This window comes from Electrona antarctica, assembly GCF_951216825.1.
Source record: "Electrona antarctica genome assembly, chromosome: 17".
In the NCBI taxonomy this organism is placed as follows: domain Eukaryota; kingdom Metazoa; phylum Chordata; class Actinopteri; order Myctophiformes; family Myctophidae; genus Electrona; species Electrona antarctica.
Window position 1 is genome coordinate 9,453,735 of NC_136798.1, and position 25,849 is coordinate 9,479,583.

The 25,849-nt window shown below is 42.5% G+C and overlaps 1 protein-coding gene across 2 annotated transcripts; it reads left to right on the plus strand.

The window, feature by feature from the left end:
- Nucleotides 1-69: 69 nt before the first annotated feature.
- selenoi (selenoprotein I) lies at nt 70-24,207 on the plus strand. Of its 2 annotated transcripts, XR_013792085.1 has the most exons (11): nt 70-382; nt 2,674-2,742; nt 6,168-6,276; nt 7,738-7,812; nt 10,187-10,449; nt 15,376-15,484; nt 16,812-16,860; nt 17,120-17,300; nt 18,263-18,442; nt 20,721-21,862; nt 21,896-24,207. XR_013792085.1 is itself a non-coding variant. In XM_079526231.1 (10 exons), the coding sequence occupies exons 1-10, from the start codon at nt 308-310 to the stop codon at nt 20,826-20,828; spliced, it is 1,218 nt and encodes a 405-aa protein (XP_079382357.1). In that variant the 5' UTR covers nt 70-307; the 3' UTR covers nt 20,829-24,207. The 2 variants fall into 2 exon arrangements, 1 of the variants encoding a protein (XP_079382357.1); XM_079526231.1 differs by having other exon boundaries at nt 20,721-24,207.
- Nucleotides 24,208-25,849: the final 1,642 nt, after the last annotated feature.

Sequence of the window (25,849 nt, forward strand, 5' to 3'; positions counted from 1 at the left end):
CCCACACGGCGTCACATCGGCGACGCGCTGTGGGCTTGTACGTCGGCGATTTCCCGCACGCGCGACACCGCCGTGCGACGAAGCACAATGGGGCCTTTCTGTCAGTCCGTCCGTAGGAGTGGTCCCACTCCAGAGTGTTTCGACATTCGCCTCATCGGCCGAGCCGGCATGAGCGATAGCAGCAGGCTAAAGGCTAATAGATGGTGCTCCCTCGACACTGCGGATAATAACATCTGAGGGGATTGTTGAACGTTTATTAAAAAAAGAGGGAGTTCAAAATATTCAAGGTGCCACTGACTGGGCCGAGATGCCGGAGCTTGCCACCATGGCTCTCTACGAATATGTCACCCAGGAGCAACTGGCGGGCTTCGACAAATACAAGGTAATTTAATTGAAGAGATATCGGTTGTGGTTGTCCTCGCAGTATGACTGTGTGTGACATGACAGCCAGGCGGTGAGGCGGATGGTCGCTTGCTTTCCTGGCTAGCTGGCTGGCTAGCTGTTGATCTCATATGGTTGATGGGGTCGACACTAGGCAGCGTGTGGATTGGAAGCAGCAGCTAGCTGTCATGGATCTCTCTCACACACACACACACACACACACACACACACACACACACACACACACACACACTGTGACACACACTATACTTTTTATTCGCACTGCCGATGTCGATTGCTTCCCTTCTAGTTCAGTGTTATTAGTTACCTCATAATAAATCACACTACTAGCCTTATCAGTCCAGGCAGGGATCAAGGTAACTGCTGTTAAGGTTACTAGGGTGATGGGGTTGAACTGAAGGGGGCATTGAACTCCACACGACACCACACCACAGTGTCTAATCTGTGATGGCATGATAATGATGATGATGATGATGGCGTTACTGTCTCAGGTTGGAGAATGACAGTGAAATCATTGCCATCATTAGCTACACGGTTTCCTCTAGTTTACTGTATATATTATTGTTTTTAATCTATGCAAGGCTGAGCATCAGGTCAAATTCCTTGTGAGGCGTATGTGAACATACTAAACAGATTCTGGCAATGGGGCTTTAAATTGTCACTAGAAAACAGAGTTGTCTTTCAAATACCCACATTGTGAACCATAGTTTTTATTCTGAAAGATGTGTGTCATTGACAATCAGGAGGGTGGACAAAGTCTTCTCTCTTGTCTCTGGCAATGAGAGACCCTTGAAAGCAGGACTAGTGGGACCATGTTAAATGATTCCCTTTTGAAGCTAATCTCTGGGCCATGGTTCATGGTTTTCAACAAAGTGAGTGTATATATTTTTTTAAATCGTTGTCGAATACAGACATGTGATTGTGACATGACATGACGAGAGTTCATTCATTCATATGAGAATTTACGATACAGTTTTAATGGGCTAAACTGACCGTAAAACACTATATGGCACTAATGACAGCATATGAAATCCAGTTGTATTCAATTGTATACACAGCAATGTGCGCTCATGAGAACTGATTCGTGCCTGATGCTGTTGACTGAGCAGATTGTAACATCATAGCCCGTTCATCTAATGCCTAAGTAATAAATAGTAAATTATGTTCTGAGTGACACTAATGCAAAAGGTTATTTTCTCTGTTGTTTATTATTGATAGTGACTACATTGTGTTCAATTAACAAATTGATTGATTCATTGAATACTTTATTAGGCAGAAATGTAAACAGTACAGAGTACAGTCAAACACTTAGTCTAAAAGGATATCACAGAAAAAAGTCCTTTGCGAACTTGTTTCCATTCAGGTCCTATTCAAATCATAATCATGTAATAAAAAATAACAACACAATTCAAATCATGGAGGGGGGGAAGGGCATTATAAAAAGGTGGGGTAGTAGTCACTTGACTAAGGGAGGAGCAATCATGCATTTCATCTCCCTTTGGCCTGCTGAAAGGTGGGTTTTCAGGCCTGTTTTACCAGAGGGGTCTGTCCTGTACAGGAGCAGGAGAGGTGACATTCTTTCATGCTTGCAAAGTTCTGTCTTTATTATGCCTGTTTCACCCAAAAGGGTTTAGTCAAAATGTTGTCAAGTTGCTTTAGCCAGCACCCTCTCCCTAGTCGACACACACACACACACACACACACACACACACACACACACACACACACACACACACACACACACACACACACACACACACACACACACACACACACACACACACACACACACAGGAGGACAGAATGGAAGGGAAGTTCTGTGTGAGATGGTGTGTGTGTGTGTGTGTGTGCGCACAAACTGGAACATGCACGCATATTAAGCTACACACAAGTGCATGCTCACACAAGAGCGCTCAGTTGGAAAGCACATGAGAGGTCAGGCCATGAAACATTGTCCCACAGTCTCCCCGATTATCTCACTTTCTCCTTTTTCTTTCGAAATGTTCTTTCATTCGCTTGTCATTGCCCCACACACACACACACACACACACACACACACACACACACACACACACACACACACACACACACACACACACACACACACACACACACACACACACACACACACATCTTTGTGTGTACATCTTTTTAAGAAAGCAGCAGCCTATAAAACTCAGATGCCCTTAGGTGAACCCATGCAGTGCTATATCGGCTAGCTAGGCTGTGAGTGTCTGATTGATTCAATTGTGTTTATCTGTCTGTTTTCAGTACAGCGCCGTGGATTCCAACCCCTTGTCCGTCTACGTCATGCATCCATTCTGGAACTCTGTGGTCAAGGTGAGGAAAGCCCTGTTTGATGGCCTCTGTTCATCGCTTTTCGGTGTGTGTGTGTGTGTGTGTGTGTGTGTGTGTGTGTGTGTGTGTGTGTGTGTGTGTGTGTGTGTGTGTGTGTGTGTGTGTGTGTGTGTGTGTGTGTGTGTGTGTGTGTGTGTGTGTGTGTGTGTGTGTCCACTGTACACCAGGGTGAACTGCATCATTAATGAGGTTTCCAGCTGTCTGCTGAGATACTGTAACAACACAGACATACACACCTCTCCATATGCCCCTAAACACATCCCTACATAGTACATCACTCTCTATGCCCTTATCACATCCTACATCACTCTCTATCTGTCTGTAATGTATGCCCTTATCACATCCTACATCACTCTCTATCTGTCTGTAATGTATGCCCCTAGCAGTGCACATCCCTACACCACTCTCTATCTGTCTCTATGCCCCTAACACATCCCTACATCACTCTCTATCTGTCTCTATGCCCCTAACACATCCCTACATCACTCTCTATCTGTCTCTATGCCCCTAACACATCCCTACATCACTCTCTATCTGTCTCTATGCCCCTAACACATCCCTACATCACTCTCTATCTGTCTCTATGCCGCTAACACATCCCTACATCACTCTCTATCTGTCTCTATGCCCCTAACACATCCCTACATCACTCTCTATCTGTCTCTATGCCGCTAACACATCCCTACATCACTCTCTATCTGTCTCTATGCCCCTAACACATCCCTACATCACTCTCTATCTGTCTCTATGCCCCTAACACATCCCTACATCACTCTCTATCTGTCTCTATGCCGCTAACACATCCCTACATCACTATCTATCTTCTCTATGCCCTTCATAACACATCCCTGCATCACTCTATCTGTCTCTGTGCCCCTAACACATCCCTACATCACTCTCTATCTGTCTCTATGCCCCTAACACATCCCTACATCACTATCTATCTTCTCTATGCCCTTCATAACACATCCCTACATCACTCTCTATCTGTCTCTATGCCCCTAACACATCCCTACATCACTCTCTATCTGTCTCTATGCCCCTAACACATCCCTACATCACTCTCTATCTGTCTCTATGCCCCTAACACATCCCTACATCACTCTCTATCTGTCACTGTGCCCTTCATAACACATCCCTGCATCACTCTCTTATCTGTCTCATACTCTCATATAAGGAAATGCATTCATGGTATCCGTGGAGCCAGATTGCTATCTGCTGCCGATGCTAATTAGTTAGACTTAGGCCCTCATTTATCAATGGAGTGCCAATGAGAATTAAGAAAAGAGTTTCCAAACACCTCTCGCCTCGCTGCCTGTCATGTCCCCCCCCCCCCCCCCCCCACACACACACACACACAGGCGCACGCACGGCATGCACACGCAACTTGCAAGCCCAACTGTGTGTTGTATATTAAATATATAAAGAGATATTAGTGAACGAACACCTGAACCATGAATTAAATAATAAATAGCTGTAGGCCTACACGTTGTCCGTTTGCCTTAAGTTCTACCTACGTTGTTGAAAAATATTATAACACTATCACAATCCATCGTCATGATTGGACGTGCACAGGCCCTGGCACAGCCTCATACGCACGCTGCTGTTTTTGCACGCTGCAAAAATAAAATAAAGGAGTGTATCTTCTCCTCTGTCACTGTGTCCTCTATTACTGTGGTCTGTGACATCACAGATAGATAGCCAGTGGTGGCTGTCCATTATATGAACGTGTATGGAGTGATGAGTAAACTGGTGTGTGGTCGGCTGGTTGAGTTACCGTTACCTATATGTTACCTATATCTACCAATGCGGTCTCCCGATCGGCACAGTTGACAATCGAGCGTCGCATCGGGTTTATCCTTAAACGAGGAGGTTGCACAGTGACAGGCCTACTGTACTGTTACTGTAGGCTACAGTACGGGCGGCTGCGGCATTAAGGGAGACTTCACTCTCCACCTCCAGCAGTCTCCAATGTCTCTCTGTCGTGAAAATATTCCAGCACAGGCAGCGCCGCTCCCAATTGAATCCTCGCATGTATATGCGCTCATGCAAAGCACTGTTTAAATGGCTTAAGCAAGTTAATTAAGCATCTAACCAACTAATATGACATGCCTTTACAAAATATATCTTTTTCATATTATTTATTAGTTTTATTATAGCTAGCTTTACATATGTTTAGAGGCCTGTGACAGCCTGTCAGCTGGTCACACCATGTTGCTCCGCTTGTCTATAGGACAGAAAACGGGCGTACGACAGCTCAAGACTAGACGTGAGTTTTGGCGTGGCGTACGGTACATCAAAGTTCAAAGTCACTCTGGAATGATAAATGCCAAAAATGTTGGTGATTTCAGCATACGCCCAAAAATGGGCTACGCCGTGTTGGTAAATGATGGCCTCCAACTTACCCAACCAAGCATGTGACACATTGTGATATGAGACTACAACCTATCTGGGATTTTGCATATTGTAATATCGTGATCGTGCAAAACTGTTGTCCTTTACTGACTTTAATCACTTTAACCTTATTTTATACTTCTTGTAGGCTAGCACATTTTGCTATTTTTGACAATCTTTAAAATATTTTTTATTTTGTCACAATACGGCATTATCATCACAAATCACAACATGATATTATCGTCACAATATCGATATCGAGGTAACTTAACTCAGAGTGTACAAATGTAACCAAATGGACACTTATCGGCCCAGCACTGATGGCTTTACTGTGTGGTTAGGTACACCCTGTCCTGTACAGCTGTTTCTGATCATGTACAGATTGTGCTAAAAGAGCTTGTATCTCTCCTCAGTATACCGGTATATCTGGTTACTGGTGAACAGTACACTTTAAATGACGGTGTGCATCTGTTCTAAAGTTAAATCTTTAGGGACATAATTTCCATACCCCTCCATCACTTATAGACTGTTTCAGCATGTTGCTGCTAGTAGATGTGTGCAGATGTGTGCACTGCCAGTGCTAACCCATGTCAACGACCTCTGACCCAGTTTATTACAAGGGCAACAATTACAAACAGTATGTTTAGAAGAGTTGGACAGGGCCCGGGCTAGCCTAGCGGTCCGGGCACCTGCTGATCCAGTCGATCCAGTGTTGCCGGTTCGACTCCCAATTCCGACTACCTTTGCTGCGTGTTGAGTTAAGTTGTTGGACAGGTGTTTACAGAATGAAACCGACTCACATCTCAATCAAATAGCCATTGATTTGTCTAAATAGCATTATAGAAATTACAGATCATCAATAACTCGGATAAGTTCATTTATGGAATATTTAATAATTGTAGGGTTAGTTAGTTAGATTATTTAAGAAGGATATTTCCAGCTATGAACCTGGCAGTTCATTATAATGGTTGTACTTGTAACTTGTTAATGGTTATCTTTCAAATCTTTTCCAGATTCTTCCAACTTGGCTGGCTCCAAACCTCATCACTTTCATCGGCTTCATGTTCCTGGTCCTTAACTTCCTCATGTTGTCATTCTACGACTTTGACTTCTATGCATCTGGTGGGTCCACACTTTGCCTGTTTCTTTATTTGAGCGGTGCCTCCACTCCATTATGCAGCTATGTGTGTCCCTGTGTAACTAACTAAGCCATCGCCACTTTCAGGAAGTGGAAAAATAACCTGTGTTGTTGGATCCAATGTAGTTCTTTTTAGTCAAAATCTCAAAACAAAACACAGACTTTCATTATCACCTACAAAAGTTCAAGATCACAGTGTGTCTTGATGCGAGGCGCTCTGAGCTTGTAGATTGGCTAATTGCTATGTACAATTAAGTAGGCAGGGCATTCATTTACTTATTAAATATTTTAGAAAACATGAAATATGGAGATACAAGGTTCATGCCCAACAGCGACGATGTACTAATATAATATTGCCGATCTGAGTGACAGAGTTGTGTGATCCCCTTACTTGCCAACTATATAATGGTTTATATACAACAATTAGCTGTAAAACTAATAAAAATCAAAGCAGCAGCACTAAGAAGAATCGCATTATTGTTGTTTGACTTTGCATAACATAGGACTATATTCAGACAATAGGTAAAACTAGACCCCCGACATGAGGCGGTGCTTAATTGTCTGTAGCAGGTGGTAAACAATATGATGAATGAAATGTAGGTGAGAGAAACAAGTACCCATGTGCAGGAGTTTAATGTATCATTAATACTGTGGATTGCACTAGACCAGGCTACTATGTAAATGTTGTTCCAAGTCGTTGGAGGAAAAGGATTTAGAGCTTGCAGCTGTCCAAATTATGATGAGGTCATAACATGTGAGTTTGTTCATGAACGGCAAAGTCCGCTGCTCAGTGAAACATGTTAGCTGGTGATGACTCAAGTTTTACAACCAGCTCATTATATCTTCCTAAACACACCCTTTTTTATTACTATACTTGTATGGATGTCAAATGCAATTTAGTTTACTTTACTTTACTTAACTGGCAAACCAGTAAAACCAGTTAATTGAAGGATTCAGGAATGTTAAAGAAATGGGCAGGCAGCGAATTGTTGAAGTAAAAGGAAATAGTGTTTACCTGAACTGATTTGTCAGCGAGTGTTAACGAGTTAACTTGGCTCATGTTTAGCAGTTTATTAGCACCATGTGTTTTTACTAATAGTAACTCTATGAATATTTCATAGATGACGCTTTCCCTCTCGGGAACCAGAATAATGTCCCTATAAGATCAAATTTGGACTGGTGTTGTTACTATTACTTTCCTTATGGGGATTGTTTGGTCACCACAAGGATAGTAATCCATAAACCACAAGCACACCCTCTGTGGTTCATCTAGGAAGTCAGTTGCTCAATGATACATTTAACAATAGACTTGTCCAAACACTGCTTGGTTAGGCTGTTGCTTAATGTGTGTCCCCCCCCCACCCTGTGTGCATGTGTGTGGGGTACTCTGTGTATGTGTTTTACTGTTTTGACATGGTGTTCTCTGTATGTGGTTTGTATTTCAGCTGTAGGACATGACCACGTGCCGAGTGGGGTTTGGGTCGCTGCTGGTATCTTCAACTTCTTAGCCTACACACTTGGTGAGTCCCACCCCCCTGCTGACTCACTGGAATGCACTTGTGACGCAAGGCCCCTCACAAATCTGACCGTTTGATGAAAAATCACATCCGTGTGAAGTGAGGGGCGCTCTTATCATCGTACATCATCCATTCATTGTCAATGGGAATACAATTTTTGTGTAGGACAAATAGCCGATTTGCTCGTCTTCATATGACGTAAATTCTCCATTCATTGTCAATGGTATTTAATGTTGTGTTAGGACGAAAATCGACACTATAGCTGAATATAGGAGGGGCTAGCGTCCCTCAAAACCAGTGTTGCTAAAACGAGCCAGATGCGTGTTCTCCGTGCATAGGTGTCTGTCAGTGTGCATGTGTTTAATGTAGCGAGCCAGATGTGTGGTGTGTGTCTTTGTGTTCAGTGATTTTGGAAAGGTGCAGGAGATCCTAGTGGAGGGGCTTTGCATGGTGATGGGGCGGCTCTTAAAGATTACCTTCACAGTCAGACATTACGCTGAACGCATTCTATAACCAGTTGCAGGAAACCTATATGAATCCACGGATGGGTGCCCTGGGCGTGCCATAGCTGAGGTGTACCATTAAGCCTAATGGTACACCTCAGCTATGGCCGCCCCTTGATTGCCTACACCTGGCCTAAATGGTAAATGGTGCATTTATATAGCACTTTTATCTAAAGCGCTTTACATAGATTGTGCATTACATTCACCCATTCATACACGGATGGCGGAGGAAACCATGCAAGGCACCAACCTGCTCACAGGAGCAATGTGGGGTTCAGAGTCTTGCTCAAGGACACTTTGACACTAACTCTGGGGGCGGATCGAACTGGGAACCTCATGGTGTCCTGCCCATTTCAGCACGGCTGGAGAGCCATTTCAACCAATTGCTTGGTCAGAAGAACGACCTGTAGTAATATAAATATTTCATTCCACTTTTGTCTTTTTTCTCCTTTATTTAGTTCGCGGAGAACCCCCTAAGGGCTGCGACCCAATTACTTGGTTAAAGTTGCTGGGATCAAATATGTGGTGGCTAGGGTAAACATGTGGTTGCTAGGGTCTAAGAAGTGGTTGTTAAGGTATAATATTTGGTTGCTAGGATATTCCAGTGGTTTCTACGTAAAGCCAGTCGTTACACATTGTGTGACCTTTCATTCTTTCCAAAATAGCGACGTGGGGGTGGGGTGCCCATCCTAAGATGTGTACAGACATCTTGGGCACACCATTGGATAATTCCTAGGACGTCTGGAGACGTCTCTTGGGCACAAATTGGGTTAAGGTGGAATTTGTGGTTGTTTACGGTAAAACAGGATTTCCTATTGTAAAACATTGATGAGAAATACCTTTTTGAGTGTACTGTAGCTTAAATAAATGTACTTTGTTAAGTAAGCAGAGCGTAGAGCAGGGGTTCTCAACGTTTTTGGCCGGGGACCCCCGGAAATGCTTTGGCAATGTCTCGGGACCCCCGCCCCGCCCCCTCCCGACCCCCAATATAAATTGACTGCTACAATAACCTTAAACCATTTTGGGCGGGAACCCCTTTTGGTGTTTTATTGAAAAATAGCAGATCTACAAGCTCATAGCGCGCCACCGAGTGGCGCGCTACGAGCTTGTAGGTCTGCTATTTTTGAAAAATCGTGAAAATAAAAATTTAAAAAAAATCTTTTTTTTTTGAAAATAATTTGGGGACCCCCTAAAATAATTTGGCGACCCCCCGAGGGGTCGCGACCCACGGGTTGGGAACCCCTGGCGTAGAGGAACATGAGTTTGTTCAAATGGTCCTAAACCACTGGTTTAGACCAGTGGTTCCCAAAATGCATGAAGTTCTTTTGAAAAAACTCCTCCTCAACCTCATCCCAGATGTAGGGAGTGGTGTTTCTCCCTGCTGACCCTCAGCTGGAATCTGAACCCTGCCGTTTTCCCCCACCCACCAGTCCCACCAGTCCCCAGGCAGGCTCTCACTGAGCCCAGACAGAGACACAAGCAGCAGAAATACCAGTGGAATGACACTAGACTCAACACTCACACTATAAACAGACAAGTTTTCAGAATCTCACAGCTTGCTTTTACGAAGACTGTGTGTGTATATTAAGTGTATGGTGTGTAATAAATAATCAACTTAAAGCACATTACATAGCATATTTTTATAAAAAAAAATATTTGAAAGTAAAGTAAATTGTACTTTATTTCTGGTTGCATAATTGCACAAACTGTAAGAATTTGAAGTAATGTGTTTTGTCTCTGACTCTCTGCGGTACCATGTAATGAAGCACGAATGCTTTTAAATATTGTGTGTGCGTGTGCGTGCGCGTGTGTTCTCTTCATATCCCATATGAATGTATTCAACTTCCCTTTACTTTTCATTCCCACTCGCACAGATGGCGTAGATGGCAAACAGGCCCGCCGCACTAACTCGTCCACGCCACTGGGGGAGCTGTTTGACCACGGCCTGGACAGCTGGGCCTGCGTGTACTTCGTGGCCACTGTCTATTCCATATTCGGGCGCGGGACATCTGGCGTGGGCGTGGTCACGCTGTACTACATCCTGTGGGTGGTGCTGTTCTCGTTCATCCTGTCCCACTGGGAGAAATACAACACCGGGGTGCTGTTCCTCCCCTGGGGTTACGATATCAGCCAAGTGGTAAGGACACGTGAATCCTCCCACCATATTCACACAGCAGCCATTTAGCTCTTAATAATGTACTTCACACACCTGGGGTGGGGTGGGAGCGAAGGCATGCCCCTGCCATGCCCTCGGGTATACAGATATACATACATATACATAAGAGCAAAATGGTCGCCATGTGTACATGGTCAATTCTACCTAGGAGGCTTGACCATTAGTCTGGCATGGCTCCCACAATTTTCAAATGCTTCATTGTGGAACATACGTACACTACATACATACATACAGTACATACTTACATTCATTTCGGGTGGCGGTGGCTCAGGGGTAGAGTGCCTGGATGGCAACCGTAAGGTTGCCAGTTCGAACCCGGGCTCCCCCAGAGTTACTGTCGAAGTGTCCTTGAGCAAGACACTGAACCCCTAATTGCTCCCGATGCGCTAGTTGGTGCCTTGCATAGTTTCCGCTGCCATCGGTGTATGAATGTGTGTGTGAATGGGTGAATGTAATGCACAATCTCTGTAAAGCGCCTTGGATAAAGGCGCTATATAAATGCACCATTTACCATTTACTCAAGTTTTATTTATTCTCGAAATTACACTGAGTAATTAAACTAATTTTCAGTGTCGTCGAGTAATACAATATATAAAAAACATCACAATACATCAGAAGATCAGGAAAAGGAAAACAAAAGGTATACATATGAATTACATAGGTTACAAATAGAAGCTAAGACAAATTTCAAAACGATCTAAAAACAGTTACATATTGTGGGGATCTGTATGCTCACCAAGGTTTTAAAACAACCCAGGGGTACCAATGTGGTCAATTTTAATGTATTTTGCAGGTCATTCCATGTATTGGCCACAGAAGCCAAAAGCAAATCCACCAAGTTCAGAGTTAACTTTTACACATACATACATACATTTGAGAAACACCTGAACATCACCCACAAATCAATCTTTATTTATAGAGCACATTTAAACAATCAAAGTTGAAAGTGCTGTACATAAAAACATAAACATGAAAACATGTTGCAGTTACAAAATGTATACCGTGGGTGGTCCGGCTGGTCCGCGATCCTCCCACGACAGGATTGCTTATCCGTGAGCTAACTTCTGGTTAAGGCCCGGGGTCATTTTTGCGCCTTGAATAAGGCACCTCACTGAACATACCTTCTGCACTGGAATGGACACAGACTGTCAGTGTTTCCACACCTAAGCACAAAACGGCCGACAGCCGCGCACGTCTTACGCTGTCCGCAGCTTATTTTCCGAGTTTTTAGACAGCTGGTGGATGGAAATTAAGCTCCACCTCCGCAGACGACTTGCGCGGAGGAGAGCGTTTCCGGGAATCTGGCCGTCGCGCAAGTCGTCGGCGGAGGTGGAGCTTAGTTAATTTCCATCCACCAGCTGTCTAAAAACCCGGAAAAAGAAGCTGCGCACAGCCGAGAACATGCGCGGCTCTTTAGTAAGTCTGGCAGCACCTTCAAACAATGCTGGCCTCGCAGTCAATGTGCATAATGACACATTTTCGAGTTTTTCAGGTTTTTGTACCTAAAAGTATGGTAAGTGTTTGAGCCTCGGGCCGTCCTAGTAGGGTGTAGTCATTTTCAGGTCTGTTGAGAACTCTAAGGGTGCACAAGTTCAGTGAGATATAAAGGTCCAGACCATGTCGATATTTAAACACAGTTGCAAGGTCAAACATACACACACATACAGTATAAGCATTATAAACATACACAAGAGACATATAAACAGAGAGCAATGTGTGGGGCTGCTTCGTAGACATATCTCTTTGTAAATCAGTATCACTATGAGCTGTAGATTTAATCTCTTTAAAGATGGAGTGCCACGATTTGTTTCCACCCTAAAACATGATCAACAGGTATTATTATAATATAAGCCTGGTGGGTGGTGATGGGTGGTGATCCACCTGAACTGAAGCCTCACCCACAGCTGTAGTTGTATGATAAAGGGGGAGGGGTTAGGGTCGCCACAGTTATTGCGACTGTAGGTCGCAGATTACTATGAAAACCTGCAAAACCTGTCAGTCAGTCGATCAGTCAGGCCACGCCTCCATATATGGTTGTCAGTCTGTCACGCCTCGTCAGTCCATCACAAAAAAAAGGTCCATATATGGACATTCGCAGACCTGTTGTTTCAGCGCGACGGCTTCTCGCCCTCAGGGCATCTTACTGGTACGTTATGATGTATAATGTCCTGGGGGTCAAGGGGTTATGGGGCTTATTTTACAGCTTAACCTTGAGTCATACTTAACGGCGTGTGCCAGGTGTCAACACAGCAAATGTAGCCAATCTACAAGCTTAAGGCCAGTCCACACACCAATGCAACTCCTTGCAACAAAACCGTTTTAAGGCCATTCCACTGAGATGGTAAATTGAGTGGGTCCCCCAAAATGTGTTCTGTTTGTGGTTATTGTTATATACAGTAATTATGTATACTAGGGCGATTCTCGTGCCCATTATCATAGTGTTTGGAGGCCAGTCTATGAAGTCAATACTACGATGTTCTATTGATGACATTTAGGTATCTCCATATAGACGAAGCCATTGAGCCCTGTAGGCCAGGTGTAGGCAAGCAATGCTGAGGTGTCACGCTGTAATTAGTTACTTGACTGTTGCCTCTCGCAATTTCCAAACGCTTCCATCATCAGTCTGGAGCAGCGGAAGTTCTATCATGATTAAAATATAAAGCGGAAGTGGAGCCTCCTCCCCACTTCCGTTTCGTCTTTACAGAAATTAAAAAATTAAATTACAAGATATTTTAAAATATATTTTCATTAACGGAAATGGCAGCTTCCTTACTCGGATTCCGGGAGGTGTAGCTCCAGACTATTATACAGTATATAGCATTCTGAGATTGTGGAGTAGTTGTCTGGCTACGTGAGACTACGCTGTACTTAGTGTAACACCAGGGCACCCTCCTTGGATTTGTCTACATGGGACACAGACAGACGGATACAGAGAATTGTGGAATTATGGTTCTGTGCAGCTGCTGATCAAATTACTTGTGTGAGTGTGAAGTATATGTGTGATTGATAAACGACTTGCTATTTTTATAGCAGTGTAGCAGGATGTCCTTGATGAATCATGGTATTTATTTATTTAAACAGCTCATGGGAGCTGAGTAACAACAAAAGACATACGCCTCTCTATATACACAGTATCTCACACTGCTCTCTTCCAAAGTCCAGTGAGATAATGACTGCAGAGACTTGAGTGCCTCTTTGTTGTACACTCTCATCATCTTATTTATTATTTAATGGATTGGGACGTGCGTGCGTGCGTGCGTGCGTGCGTGCGTGCGTGCGTGCGTGCGTGCGTGCGTGTGTGCGTGCGCGCGCGTGCGTGCGTGTCTGTGCGCGCGCGCCTGTGAACAGCTAATCTCTGGACCGATCGGTGTGAATCCTTTTCACACACTCCCAGTAGGCCAAGGAGGAACCTCCCGCACACATTATTCTAATCGGGCTCATGGTGGTGTTTTAACAGGCCACTGCTGCCACAGATGAAAAACAGTCTAAAGGTGGTTGCACACCGGCCGCGTTTTTCCGAATTCGCATCCGATTCGCGCCCGGTGTGTGGAGACCTTTAGTCCACACTATTGATCCATAATGTATAAATGATAGATAAGGGTTCAGGACAACGAGGCCTTTCGTGGAGGGGTCAGAATGAAATTTGGACTTAGACTGTTTTTCGTCTGTGGTACTCAATTCTTGAACTGTTGGGCCGCCACTGGCCTAGTGGTCCAGGCGCATGCCCCATATAGGCTCTGGCCTGACAGCGCGTTGCGTGTTCGAGTCCCGTTCATGACGACCTTTTGTCTCTCCCCTTCTCTCCCTCCCTCCTTCCTGTCTGTCTTCACTATTAATTATCAATGAAGGCAAAAAGCCATAAACAAATCTTAAAAAAAAGAAAAGGAAAATCTTGAACTGTATGTCGTACAGACAGTTTTTCTCTGGATTACTTGGATCATGACACAACTCCCCATATACTGTAGGCCCGACCATTTTAAGCCTGATAAGCTTTTCTGTCATTAGTATTGTCTTTAAAATACCTTTTTAGCTACTACTCCTGCAAATTATTTGCGGAAGGGCCCGTTTAGAAATCCTGAATGCAGCATCCAATCTTAATCCAAATTTTAATCACACATCGAGGGGCCTATAAACAATGTAGATTGATTTTATATTTATTTGTTAAAAAAAACAGCAGAACAGTAAAACACTTGGGCTAAAAGCATAACACAAAAAGGATCTGGGCAATTGTTTCCATTGTGTTCCTATGTATTACATTCATAAACGGAGCATAAAATATTCACACATCAATTCATGTAATAAAAAATCACACCCGTGTGAACTGAGTGGTGTAAGGTTTTATATAGCATGATCAGCTGTGGTCTGACGTAATGTCTGACGTAATGAAATCACACAAAATATGTTAAGTAAAAAAAGCTATCATTTTTGATAAATGTATGTATCACACCTGGATGTGATTTCACAACTGGCTTTTTTTGCGCAGAGAAAATGACCACGGTTGCTACGGTCATCCAGTTCACCCGGGTGTGATTTAATTACGTCAGAAATTATTTTGAACATAGCAACCACGGTCATTTTTTTATGCACACAAAAGCCAGTTGTAGGAGTGGTTTACACCACTCAAAAAAAGAAAGGAAAAAAGTTATATTTACAGAGGAAAAACAGGGCGGCAGTGTTGTCCCCTCATTTCAGGTGGACTATCTCTCTCTCTCACACACACACACACACACACACACACACACACACACACACACACACACACACACATTTGCCCTACAGTATGGATGGATGTGTTATGGTCGTCATTCAACAAATCGTTGAGTTCTTCAACACATAAGTGACATAAGTGTTTCTTGCTGACATGTTTCCCTGTGCCTCTCTTACCAGACCATCTCTGTCGTGTACATCGTGACTGCCGTGGTCGGCGTGGAAACGTGGTACAAGCCACTCGTGGCGAGTTTCCACTACAGAGACCTCTTCACCGTCATGATTCTCGGTGAGCTATGATTGGTTGATCTGATATCACTCTGATGTGTTTTTGTCAGGTGTAACCTGACTAGTGTTTACCCCTATAAGTTAGACGACCAGATCGACACCCAATGGGACGACAGGCAACGGCAATGCTGCCTCTAGGCAATGGGAACAAATGGGAAGGGGAGGGGAAAATATCCATGGCACTGATGGCAGCAAAGCAGGTTGCAGAGCAGCAGACAGACCGTGCACTGAGTGCAGAGCAACACGCATACTACAGTTATTTGACACGTTTGCAATGTTCGCATGTCACTCGATAACTAACCGTGCAGCACAGCCAATGCAAAGCCACAACAAAACACTGTCATTGAACCACGTACAGAATCAATTTATATAATGTATCGTGATTCGTGTCGAGTCTCCGTGTACCACCGCTGCACTGCGGGGCAGGGCCATCGTTACTAGCAGCCTGTACAGCCAGCAGCAGCAAGAGACAACGGTGTGTGCCTGTAGAATACGCTCCAAATCAATTCATATGCCTAGTTCGGTCTCCAAACCCTGACAATACGCATCCAAATGGACTCGCCCAAGTTGAAATAATAGTTTTCAATTTCTAATATTGTTGTATAATTAATTGCCACAGGGGGACAACGGAGACAGCGCCTCTTACACCTGACACATTATTACTATGTAATCATGCCTCGTTTCTTCTTGACATCTCTTTGATGAGTAGACAGATGGTGTGTCTTTTGCGTGCACATTAATACCGCAAAGACAAATAATCAGGTTGTTGCCGTTAATTTGCCGTTAAGTGCTGACATGCATAGCATTAGTGCAAAAACTCTGGATTACAGGATTTGCTCAAAAGTGTTTTTTCTCCGTTAACGGACCGGTAAATGCTTCCTGGGGTTAACTGACTATATACTACAGTGTCAACCACATAATCGTATCATCCTGTTCAATTCTGTCTGGCACCCAACAGAAATCTGACAAAGCGTTAAACTAATCTGTAAACCAAATAAATTGAAAGATTGAACAAAAGGATTAACAGAAAAGGCTCGCAAGCTGACCAAAAATATTTTTAGGCTTTCTGTTGATCCTGGGCTGTTATGCTGACATCTCGTACCTGGCTTCATCTTTGTGAAGCCTTTAGACCAGAGCACACCCCTTTCTATTTTATTATGGTTGGTAGAGAGAGAGGAAAAAAACAGCTTAATGTCAATTAGGTTTAGCTAATGCCTACTTTACTAGAGTATTGCCTGAATCAGGGTTACCATTGTTTGTGTACACAATACACATAAGCATATTATTGACTCATGATGTTGACATTCTCCTCTCCTATCTGACACTAGCCTGTTCTTTCTGTGTGACCCTGCCCATGAGCCTCTTCAATGTTTTCAGGTAAGTGTCCCAAATTATCTCAACAACCATTTTGTAATACACTTAGTGTCAGTGTTCGTGTTTGTCTTTATGTTAGCGTTGGGTTTTCTTTTAGTTTAGTAAATCAGAACAGTAACTTAAAATGCAACACAATGCACTAATGAAATGGTAGATAAAGATCAAACAATAAAACGGAATAATGAACTACTGTTGTATTTTAACAATGGTTTGTGTTATTGTATGTATTAGCGATTGTAACACGCTGTTCTGATCTCTTCAGGGCGTACCGCAGTAGAACCATGAAACATGGCAGTGCATACGAGGCCTTCCTGCCCTTCCTCTCTCCCATCCTCCTCTTCCTCCTCGCTACGATCTGGGCTGTGTTCTCTCCATCCGCCATCCTCCATCAGCAGCCCAGGATATACTACCTCATGGTTGGCACAGCCTTCGCCAATGTCACCGTGAGTCAATGCCTATCTGTGTGTGGGACCGGTTAGGGTTAAGGGTCTCTCTCTCCCTTTCCTATCTCGCTAGAAACTATTATAGTTAATACAGCATATAATAATTTACCGGTAAAAAAGGTACTATTCACAGCCTGTTCAACACCACATACTGCACAAGCCCAAATACAGTAATCGTCTGCTCTGGAGCCATTCAGGACCAAGCTAAGCATACCATGTGTTATCTCTTTCAAACTCCTAGGTGGAACAAGTGGAATTGTGATTGACAAGATCTGATTTGTCATTCTCAATCCCTTGGCTTTATATAAGGTTTGATCAGATATGTCCATAGAATATGGACTAATACATATCCATTTTCAAGTTGGCAGAAAATAGTAACTAAGTAAAATTCCAAAATGGCATTTACCCAGGTTGACTTTAAGTGTACTTTATGGAAAGTTGTTTTGTATTGGTGAGAAATGACACGCATAAACTAAAGCAAGTTTCAAGTCTCTTGGTGAAATAGAGTGGCAAATTGGTACCAGGCTTTTTGGACACCTACGGATAAGCGGTTGAATATGGATGGATGAAGTTATTAACCCCCTCCTTTTATTTTTTCTTCTTAACACATTTTGGGCGGGAACCCCTTTTGGTGTTTTAAACATTATGTTATACCGGTATAGCTAGTTATAGCTATTGAAAAATAGCAGACCTACAAGCTCGTAGTGCGCCACTCGGTGGCGCGCTATGAGCTTGTAGATCTGCTATTTTTGAAAAATCGTGAAAATATTTATTTCAGAAAACTATTTTTTAGAATATTTTTTTAAAATTTTGAGGTCAGGCCTAAATGGGTTAAAATTGCTAAATACAGTACTTAGTATTTATGCAATCGATTATTTGCATTGCAAAACGAATCGATACAGATTCGATTCGATACAGTGTGTATGTGTGTGTGTCGTGCTAAATGTGTGTTTCTCTTGCAGTGTAAGCTGATCGTGTGTCAGATGAGTAACACTCGTTGCCAGGCGCTGAGCTGGCTGCTGTTGCCCATGGCGGTGGTGGTGTTGTTGGCCATCACCGAGCTGGTTGGCAACGAGCCACTACTGCTGTACCTGTGGACGACCGCCGTAATACTAGCACACACACACTACGGAGTGTCAGTGGTGAGGACGGACACACACACACACACACACACACACACACACACACACACACACGCGCAAACGCACACACACACACACACACACACGCAAACACACACACAAAAATATCCCCTTGAACAAGTGCAATATCCCCTAACCTTTTCCCCCTATATGCTGCTATAAGGACTCCTGTTGTGCAATATCTGTCTCTCAATGAACTAATGGTGCTTTTTAATGTATTTGTTTTTAAAGAGGATTTTAGATTTTAATAGTATTTTAGCTCTCTTTTAACTAGCATACTAAAAGCCAGTGAAACGACATTTCGTTCTCTTATGCATTTTATGTATCTGCTGAATGACAATAAAGCTATCTAACTATCTATCTAAACAAACATTTGAAATGTTTATTTATGTCCTCATAATCAGAAGTACAGGAATACCTTGTACAAAGAACATAAACACTGCCAGTGCAATCAGACAACAGGAGAACAGCCAGTTACAAAGTGCATAGAAGGCAAAAAACATACAGTATAGATTACATACTGTACTTGTCAGACACGGCAGACATAAATCATGAGTAAAGGAAATAACGCCTCCAAAGTGAGCGGCTTACTAGAGCGTCGCAGTCCCGCCCCCTACCATGGACCAGGAAATTAATCCCAATGCATTTTTCCCATAGACATTTCAAAAAGTATTTATTTAAAGACGGTTACGCCGCGGACAAAGCCAACTCGAGTCGTGAAAACTCACTCATATTTTGGACCAAACAAATAATTACAAAGAAGAAAAACAAAAAAACAAAAAAGTGTTTTTTTCTTCTTTCTAATTATTTGTTCGGCCCAAAAAATTGTGTTTGTTGTCATGATTTGTCACGACTCGAGTTGGCTTTGTCCGCGGCGTAACCGTCTTTAAATAAATACTTTTTGAAATGTCTATGGGAAAAATGCATTGGGATTCATTTCCTGGTCCATGGTAGGGGGCGGGACTGCGACGCTCTATAATGGCTGATACTGAACAGTACCTTGTCAGCTGCTTGGCCCTCCTTTTGGAGAGGCCGGCCATTTGTAGGCCCCTCACACAGTCATCTTACACATTACTACATTAATGACGGCAGTTACGATGGATGTGGTGTTTCAAATGCTTAAAATACTGTGCTCATGCCGTGAACAACTGTCGCACCGCTGCCATCCAGGCGCAGGCGCTCACACACACACACACACACACACACACACACACACACACACACACTGCTTATGGTAGTCCATCGTGTCCGATGATGACTTCTGCTACTTATTTGTGGGTCCGTCGATGACTGTTTGCCACAGACAGTGCAAGGGAAAACCTGACCCGATGGGGCAGGTGCAGACTTGGCAGCCTTCCTTCTCTGACTTTTTGCCAGGCGATGGTTCCTTCTTTCCTCCTCTGCCAATTGAACTCCTTGATGACAGAGTATGGATGGATGTTTTTATGGTCGTCATTCAACAAATCGTTGAATGACGACCATCAAGTGAACTTTTCAGGAATGGAGAGAAGCATGTAAACGTTCACAGCAGGTGATCTATGCTCAGCTGTGTGCTTTAACCAGCCCTATTTATTACGTTCGTGAGTGAGCATTTTTGAATACGTGTCCAAAATAGGGACGCCAGGTTAAAAGTTATTTTGCCAATAACGGGATATTGTACAAATAGTTTTTGGATGTGATGTATACCCAATCTCCTCAACTGTTCTCCAAACACGTGGAAGAGACTCTTTTTTTCCCTTTCTTTTATTTATTCATGACATTACTTTGAAATAATCATTGAATTGGATTTTAATTCATTATTATTATTAATATATATTTTTTTAAAATAATAATTAAAAACAAAATGTGGGAAACAAAAAATAAAGGGACTCCTAAAAATGTGTCTGTGAACCACAAATGAACGGAACCAGTGTTGTAGATTATACAGACCTGTTTGAAAATGATGAACTCTCTCTCTCTCTCTCTCTCTCTGTGTCTCTCTCTCTCTGTGTCTCTCTCTCTCTCTCTCTCTGTCTCTCTCTGTTACTATTATTAATATTATTATTAATAATATTATTATCATCATGTATTTTCATTAATGTTTTAATTTTATTATAACTAGTTTAAGCTCCCTTGGCAGCTTTAAGGAAGGCCACTCGATACTCGATTTTTTTTTATACAAATGTATTTCATCCCATTTGAAATTTCCTTTGTTTTTCTTTTAATGTACATCACGTGCAAATAAAACTAAACTAAACTCTCTCTCTCTCTGTGTCTCTCTCTCTCTCTGTGTCTCTAGGTGCACCAGCTCAGCAGCCACTTCAACATATGCGCCTTCTCTCTGAAGAAGGCCAACAGTGACTGACAAGAGGAGGAACGAATCGGCCTGACGGCAGTGGAGGTTTAAACTCTTCCTATGTCCAAGGCCAGGCGACACTTCACACTCGTCACCACGGAAACCGCATCCCCTGCTGCCCGTCCGCCAACGAGGACACTTCGAGTGGATTATAGCCCCTCCAGCCCGCCACCCTCAACACAAACACACACATGCACGCACACACACACACACACACACACACCATGACCTCCCAAAATAAGAACGGTTCTAACCAATCAACTCCGGTTTCCTTGGCAACAGGGTGGGTTCAGGGGTTTTGGCTTCTGTCATTGGTGATTGGCTAACTCAGTTGAGCCAATGAGGCGCGCTTGTTTCCTACGGAAATGTGCTTCAGTCGCGAGGACAGGAGCCCAGACCGGCCACACACATATACACACACACACACACACATGCACACACACACACACAAACACGTGTACATATATTATTCTGCTTTCATGCAGATACTATAGAGGCACATATTTCAAATATAGACATACATGTGGCCACATCCACAAACAGAAAATGAACACAAACATTCACATAGTTGCACTCGCTTAGTATTAATGAATGTACAGTATATTATTGCCTTGGGGAAACGCCATTTCAATTTAATTTTGCTTAATAGAGACGGTGTATCGCTATTTTAACCCTGAACAAGAATCAAAGTCCTGGCCTATTGAAGGGCTCAGGCCTTGGCTCTCACGTCTGGCTGGTACCATGTCCAGACTCTGCAGGATGACTTTCTCCAATCACCTTTCATGATGGGCTGATTTGGGGACGATGTCAGTGGGAGAATGCCATGATATATGTAACTAGTATTTAACTCTATTATATCAACATGGGATGGGTTTTGGGGGCATTTGTATTGAGTCTTGAAACAAATTAATCATTGAATATGTAGGGAAATGGATAAAAAAAATAATAAGTTGATTTCTCCCATTAAAAAAACACTTGTATATTTCCCACACTTCTTCTAACTATCACTATTCACACACCCTGTTCTGCGTGACCATGAATCAACCCTTGTCAGTCAGGAGCTGACTATTGAATCAACCCCGTCAGTCAGGATCTGACTATTGAATCAACCCCGTCAGTCAGGATCTGACTATTGAATCAACCCCGTCAGTCAGGAGCTGACTATTCCGGGCCAGAACTGACCAGAGTGTGACGTTCATAAGCTCCAGTGACCTTCAACTATGACCTCCGCCTGAGCACTGTACCTCCAGCCTCCTCCTCCTACCCTCTGAGGTGTAGTGTCAACATGCCGATTCGTTCCACTTTTATTTGCTTCTTTTTTTTTTTTTTTTTTTTTAATTCTTGTTGCCAGACTTTGAGTGGGTACAGTTTCGTTCCGTCGTGCTTGAATGAAGAGTGCGCCCAAAAGCCGCCCGCGGAACGGACGCACTCTGAGGGAACAAGCCGACGCACACGACACAGAAGATGCCACCCACACTGCCTGGCATCGTCATTCTCTTAACTGTTGTACTGTCACGCATCACCTTTGATGTTGTCTGTCAAACTTCTGTGCTCGACCTTGTGCTCATATGATTCATTTTCTTTAGGTTTTAGGTTTTATTTTTTCTGTTTGTTTCATTGTTTTTACTGTTTTGTTATACACTGGTCTGTTCCTTCTTATTTTATGATTGTTCAAGAGACCTGGTTTTCACATTGGGGTCAGATAAGGACACCCAGGAATCGATGTTGGTCTGTCACTCATTTAACCTCGGCAAGATTATGAGTTATCTTTTCTTTTTTCTTTTTTTTTGTTCCTTGTTGCCAACGTGGACGCTTTCTCAGTCTTTTCTGGCTTACCTCTCTCACTGCTAAGTTTGCTATGACTGGATTTAAAACGGACAGATAATGTCTGATTCAGAAACAGAGCGATGAAAATGGCATGCAAACGAAAAATATATATATATAATTATTTTGAAAACATGTTTTATCTTTTTCACCAAAGCATAAATCAGGCTTTAGTCTCTGCATCCACTAAGACTAGAGATGCATGATATAATCGGTAGTGTAGCGAAATCGGCCATAAAATGCCATATCGGTATTGTCTCAAAAATAATCCTGCTTATTTTCACCGATATTGATGACGCAATAATAACGTGACCGTCAAACGGAGTCAATGGCTTTGTACTCGCAGAGCAGGCGGTCTGCCTGTCTCGGTCTCTTTAAGAGCGTCAGCTGTTAGTGAGGGTCTTACCATCTACTTTCACCAGCAAAACAACAATGAAAAATGCAGCGATGAGTTCAATATAATTATGTAATATATCCGTATCGGCCGATATGACCCTCCAAAAAATCGGAGATCGGATATCAGTCATAATTTCAATATCGTGCATCTCTAACTCAGACCATTAAAAAAGAAAGAAAAACGGTACTTGATGTTCCATGTTTGACTCTGGCATTAACATTTGAACTTCAGCCAACCAATGTGACACCTGAATAACATAATGTCCAAGCGAAAGTGTTGTAGAGTTTTCCTATCCCACACCCGAGTAAAGCTGATTGCATATCATTAAAGGACAACTTTAGTTTTTTTCAACCAAGGTTCATGTTTTAGGTTGTTATTAGAGAAAGGTGAGTGTTAATTGTTTTACATTTGCTGCTTTCTTTCGTTTTAGCGATTTTAGCTATTTTTGACAGGGGGCTGGAGCATTCGAACATGGTCCTAAATATGTATTTTTTTACAAAAAAAATATGGTGATTTAGTTTTGTATTATTTACTATAGTCCTACTAGACACCAAGAAATTATATCTGGCCACAAAAGATCACGGGATCTATTGAATGTGACAAACTGACATACGACACACAGTATGGCATCCTAGTTACCTCCACCTTCACATTCAGTAGATCCTGTGATTTTTGTTTTGTAGCCAGATGTCATTTCCTGGGGACTATAGTACATATTAATAAAGAAATCGATGTAAGATTTTGTAAAAAAGGACGTATTTAGCCCCAACACGAAAGAAAGCAGCAAATGAAAAAAAAAATCACACCCTCAGTGTGAACTGAGTGGTGTAAGGTCTTATATAGACTGATCAACTGTGGTCTGACGTAATGAAATCACACCTGTGTGGTAGCAACCATGCTCATTTTTTGGTACGAACAGACACGTAAACTAACAAATCACACCCGTGTGGTAGCAACCATGCTAATTTTTTGGTACAGACACAGACAGACACGTAAACTAACAAAGCCAGTTGTAGGAGTGGTTTACACCACTCAAAAATAACACTCACCTTTTACTTTGTCTAACAACCTAAAACTTGAACCGTGGTTGAAAAAACTTTGAACCGGAGCTTGACCTATTGCACACTGGTGCACATCAGTTAAGTGCATACAGTACTCTGTACTACATTTCTACCTGTCTTTAAAGAAACCACTGCCCCCCCCCCCCCCCCCCCCATCCAACAACCAGATAAAGGGCAAGGTCAAATCGTGTTGCTTTGAAGGAAAATGTCAACCTAAACTGAAATTAGAAATGTCTTTTTCTTGTATTGCTATCGCTGATGTTTTTGACGTTCGTCTGGCTGAGTGTGAACTACTATGTCTAAGTATTAACAGTGGTTACTGGTTAAGGTGAGATGGGGACAAATATGAATTAGGAAAGAGAGAAGCACAGGGGCTTTATATAGAAGGAAAAAAAAGAAAAACAACTTTAAAATTTAAAATGTGCATTTGCATCGTGTTGAAATTGAAAAGCTCTTGAACATTGTTTAGCGCAGTCTTATGTACCGGTCATCTTCAAACCAACCTCAGTGTGAATGCTAAATGGTTTCGACTTGAGTGTCATTTGTGTCATGTCCTATAGTTGGAGGCTCTGAAATAGCTGGGGAGAAAAGAAACGCACAAAATAGTTCAGGCTAGTTTTTAGTTTGGTCGCAGTATACTCCTTTCTCAAAATGTGCAATACCTCTGCTCTGCAATTTGGGAAAGCCTATGTCAAATACGTACTGTAGCCGGCTATAGAGCTGGGAACCTTTTCCATACCAAGGTCTACCACTGGGGCTGAGCAATATATACGGTGTGTATATATATATATATATATATAATGTGCCGATATCGTGGTATGCGACTAGGTATCGTATGGGGTTTCAGAGTTGTATTTCCCTGGTTTGAATCACTTAAGCCTTATTTTATACTTTAAAAATTGTCAAAAAATTAAAAAAAAATAAAACAGCAAAAATAGCTGATCTTCAAGCTCAACGTGATGCACTATAAGCTTGTACATAGGTTATTTTAGCTGTTTAAAAAAAGAAAATGTATATCTTCATACTATGATATCGTCACAATATCAATATCGAGGTATTTTGTTTAAAATACTTCTATATATATAGTCTATATAGCCCAGCCCTATCTACCACTAATCACTTTGAAGTCAGTTTTCTATATGACCGCATTGTTGCGAACCAATCTATTCCGAGATCCATTTATAAACTATGCCCCACTATACTAGTTTTCTAACGATGGGACAACAAACGTGGAACTGTGAGAGATTTTTGTTTTGTTTTTTGCCACCAGAAAACAGTCTGCTCAAGTGAACTGGAGGTTTTTCGGTGGTGGGTGTATGCACTGTATGTGTACGTGCAGATCCATGTATGCATGTCCCTTTGTATGTGTGTATAATCGGTGTGGATGTCTGTGTAAATACATATATACGATTTCTTTGTTTTGTTTTGTGTGTTTGTTTTTCTAACACGAGTGAGATTGTAATCATATACTATAGAGTAGACTGTCCTATCTTGATTCATTGATATGGGGACGGTTTCGGTGGGTGGACTGGTGAACTCAGCCTCATACCTTGATGATAAACATATATACCTGTACAAGAAAATATTTATGTAAAAACCTTTGCAACCGTCATAGCTTGAAGAAGAAATGAAAGTATACAATGGTGCTTTGCACGATATGAACATTTCTCTCTAATGCTACTCAGTGCCCACTGCAGGGGTGATTGGCATGGACCCCCAGATCTCCTCCTCTTCTTTGGGTTGACCAGTCTGTGGTGTGAAGATCGCCACCACAGGCTCATGGTACACTA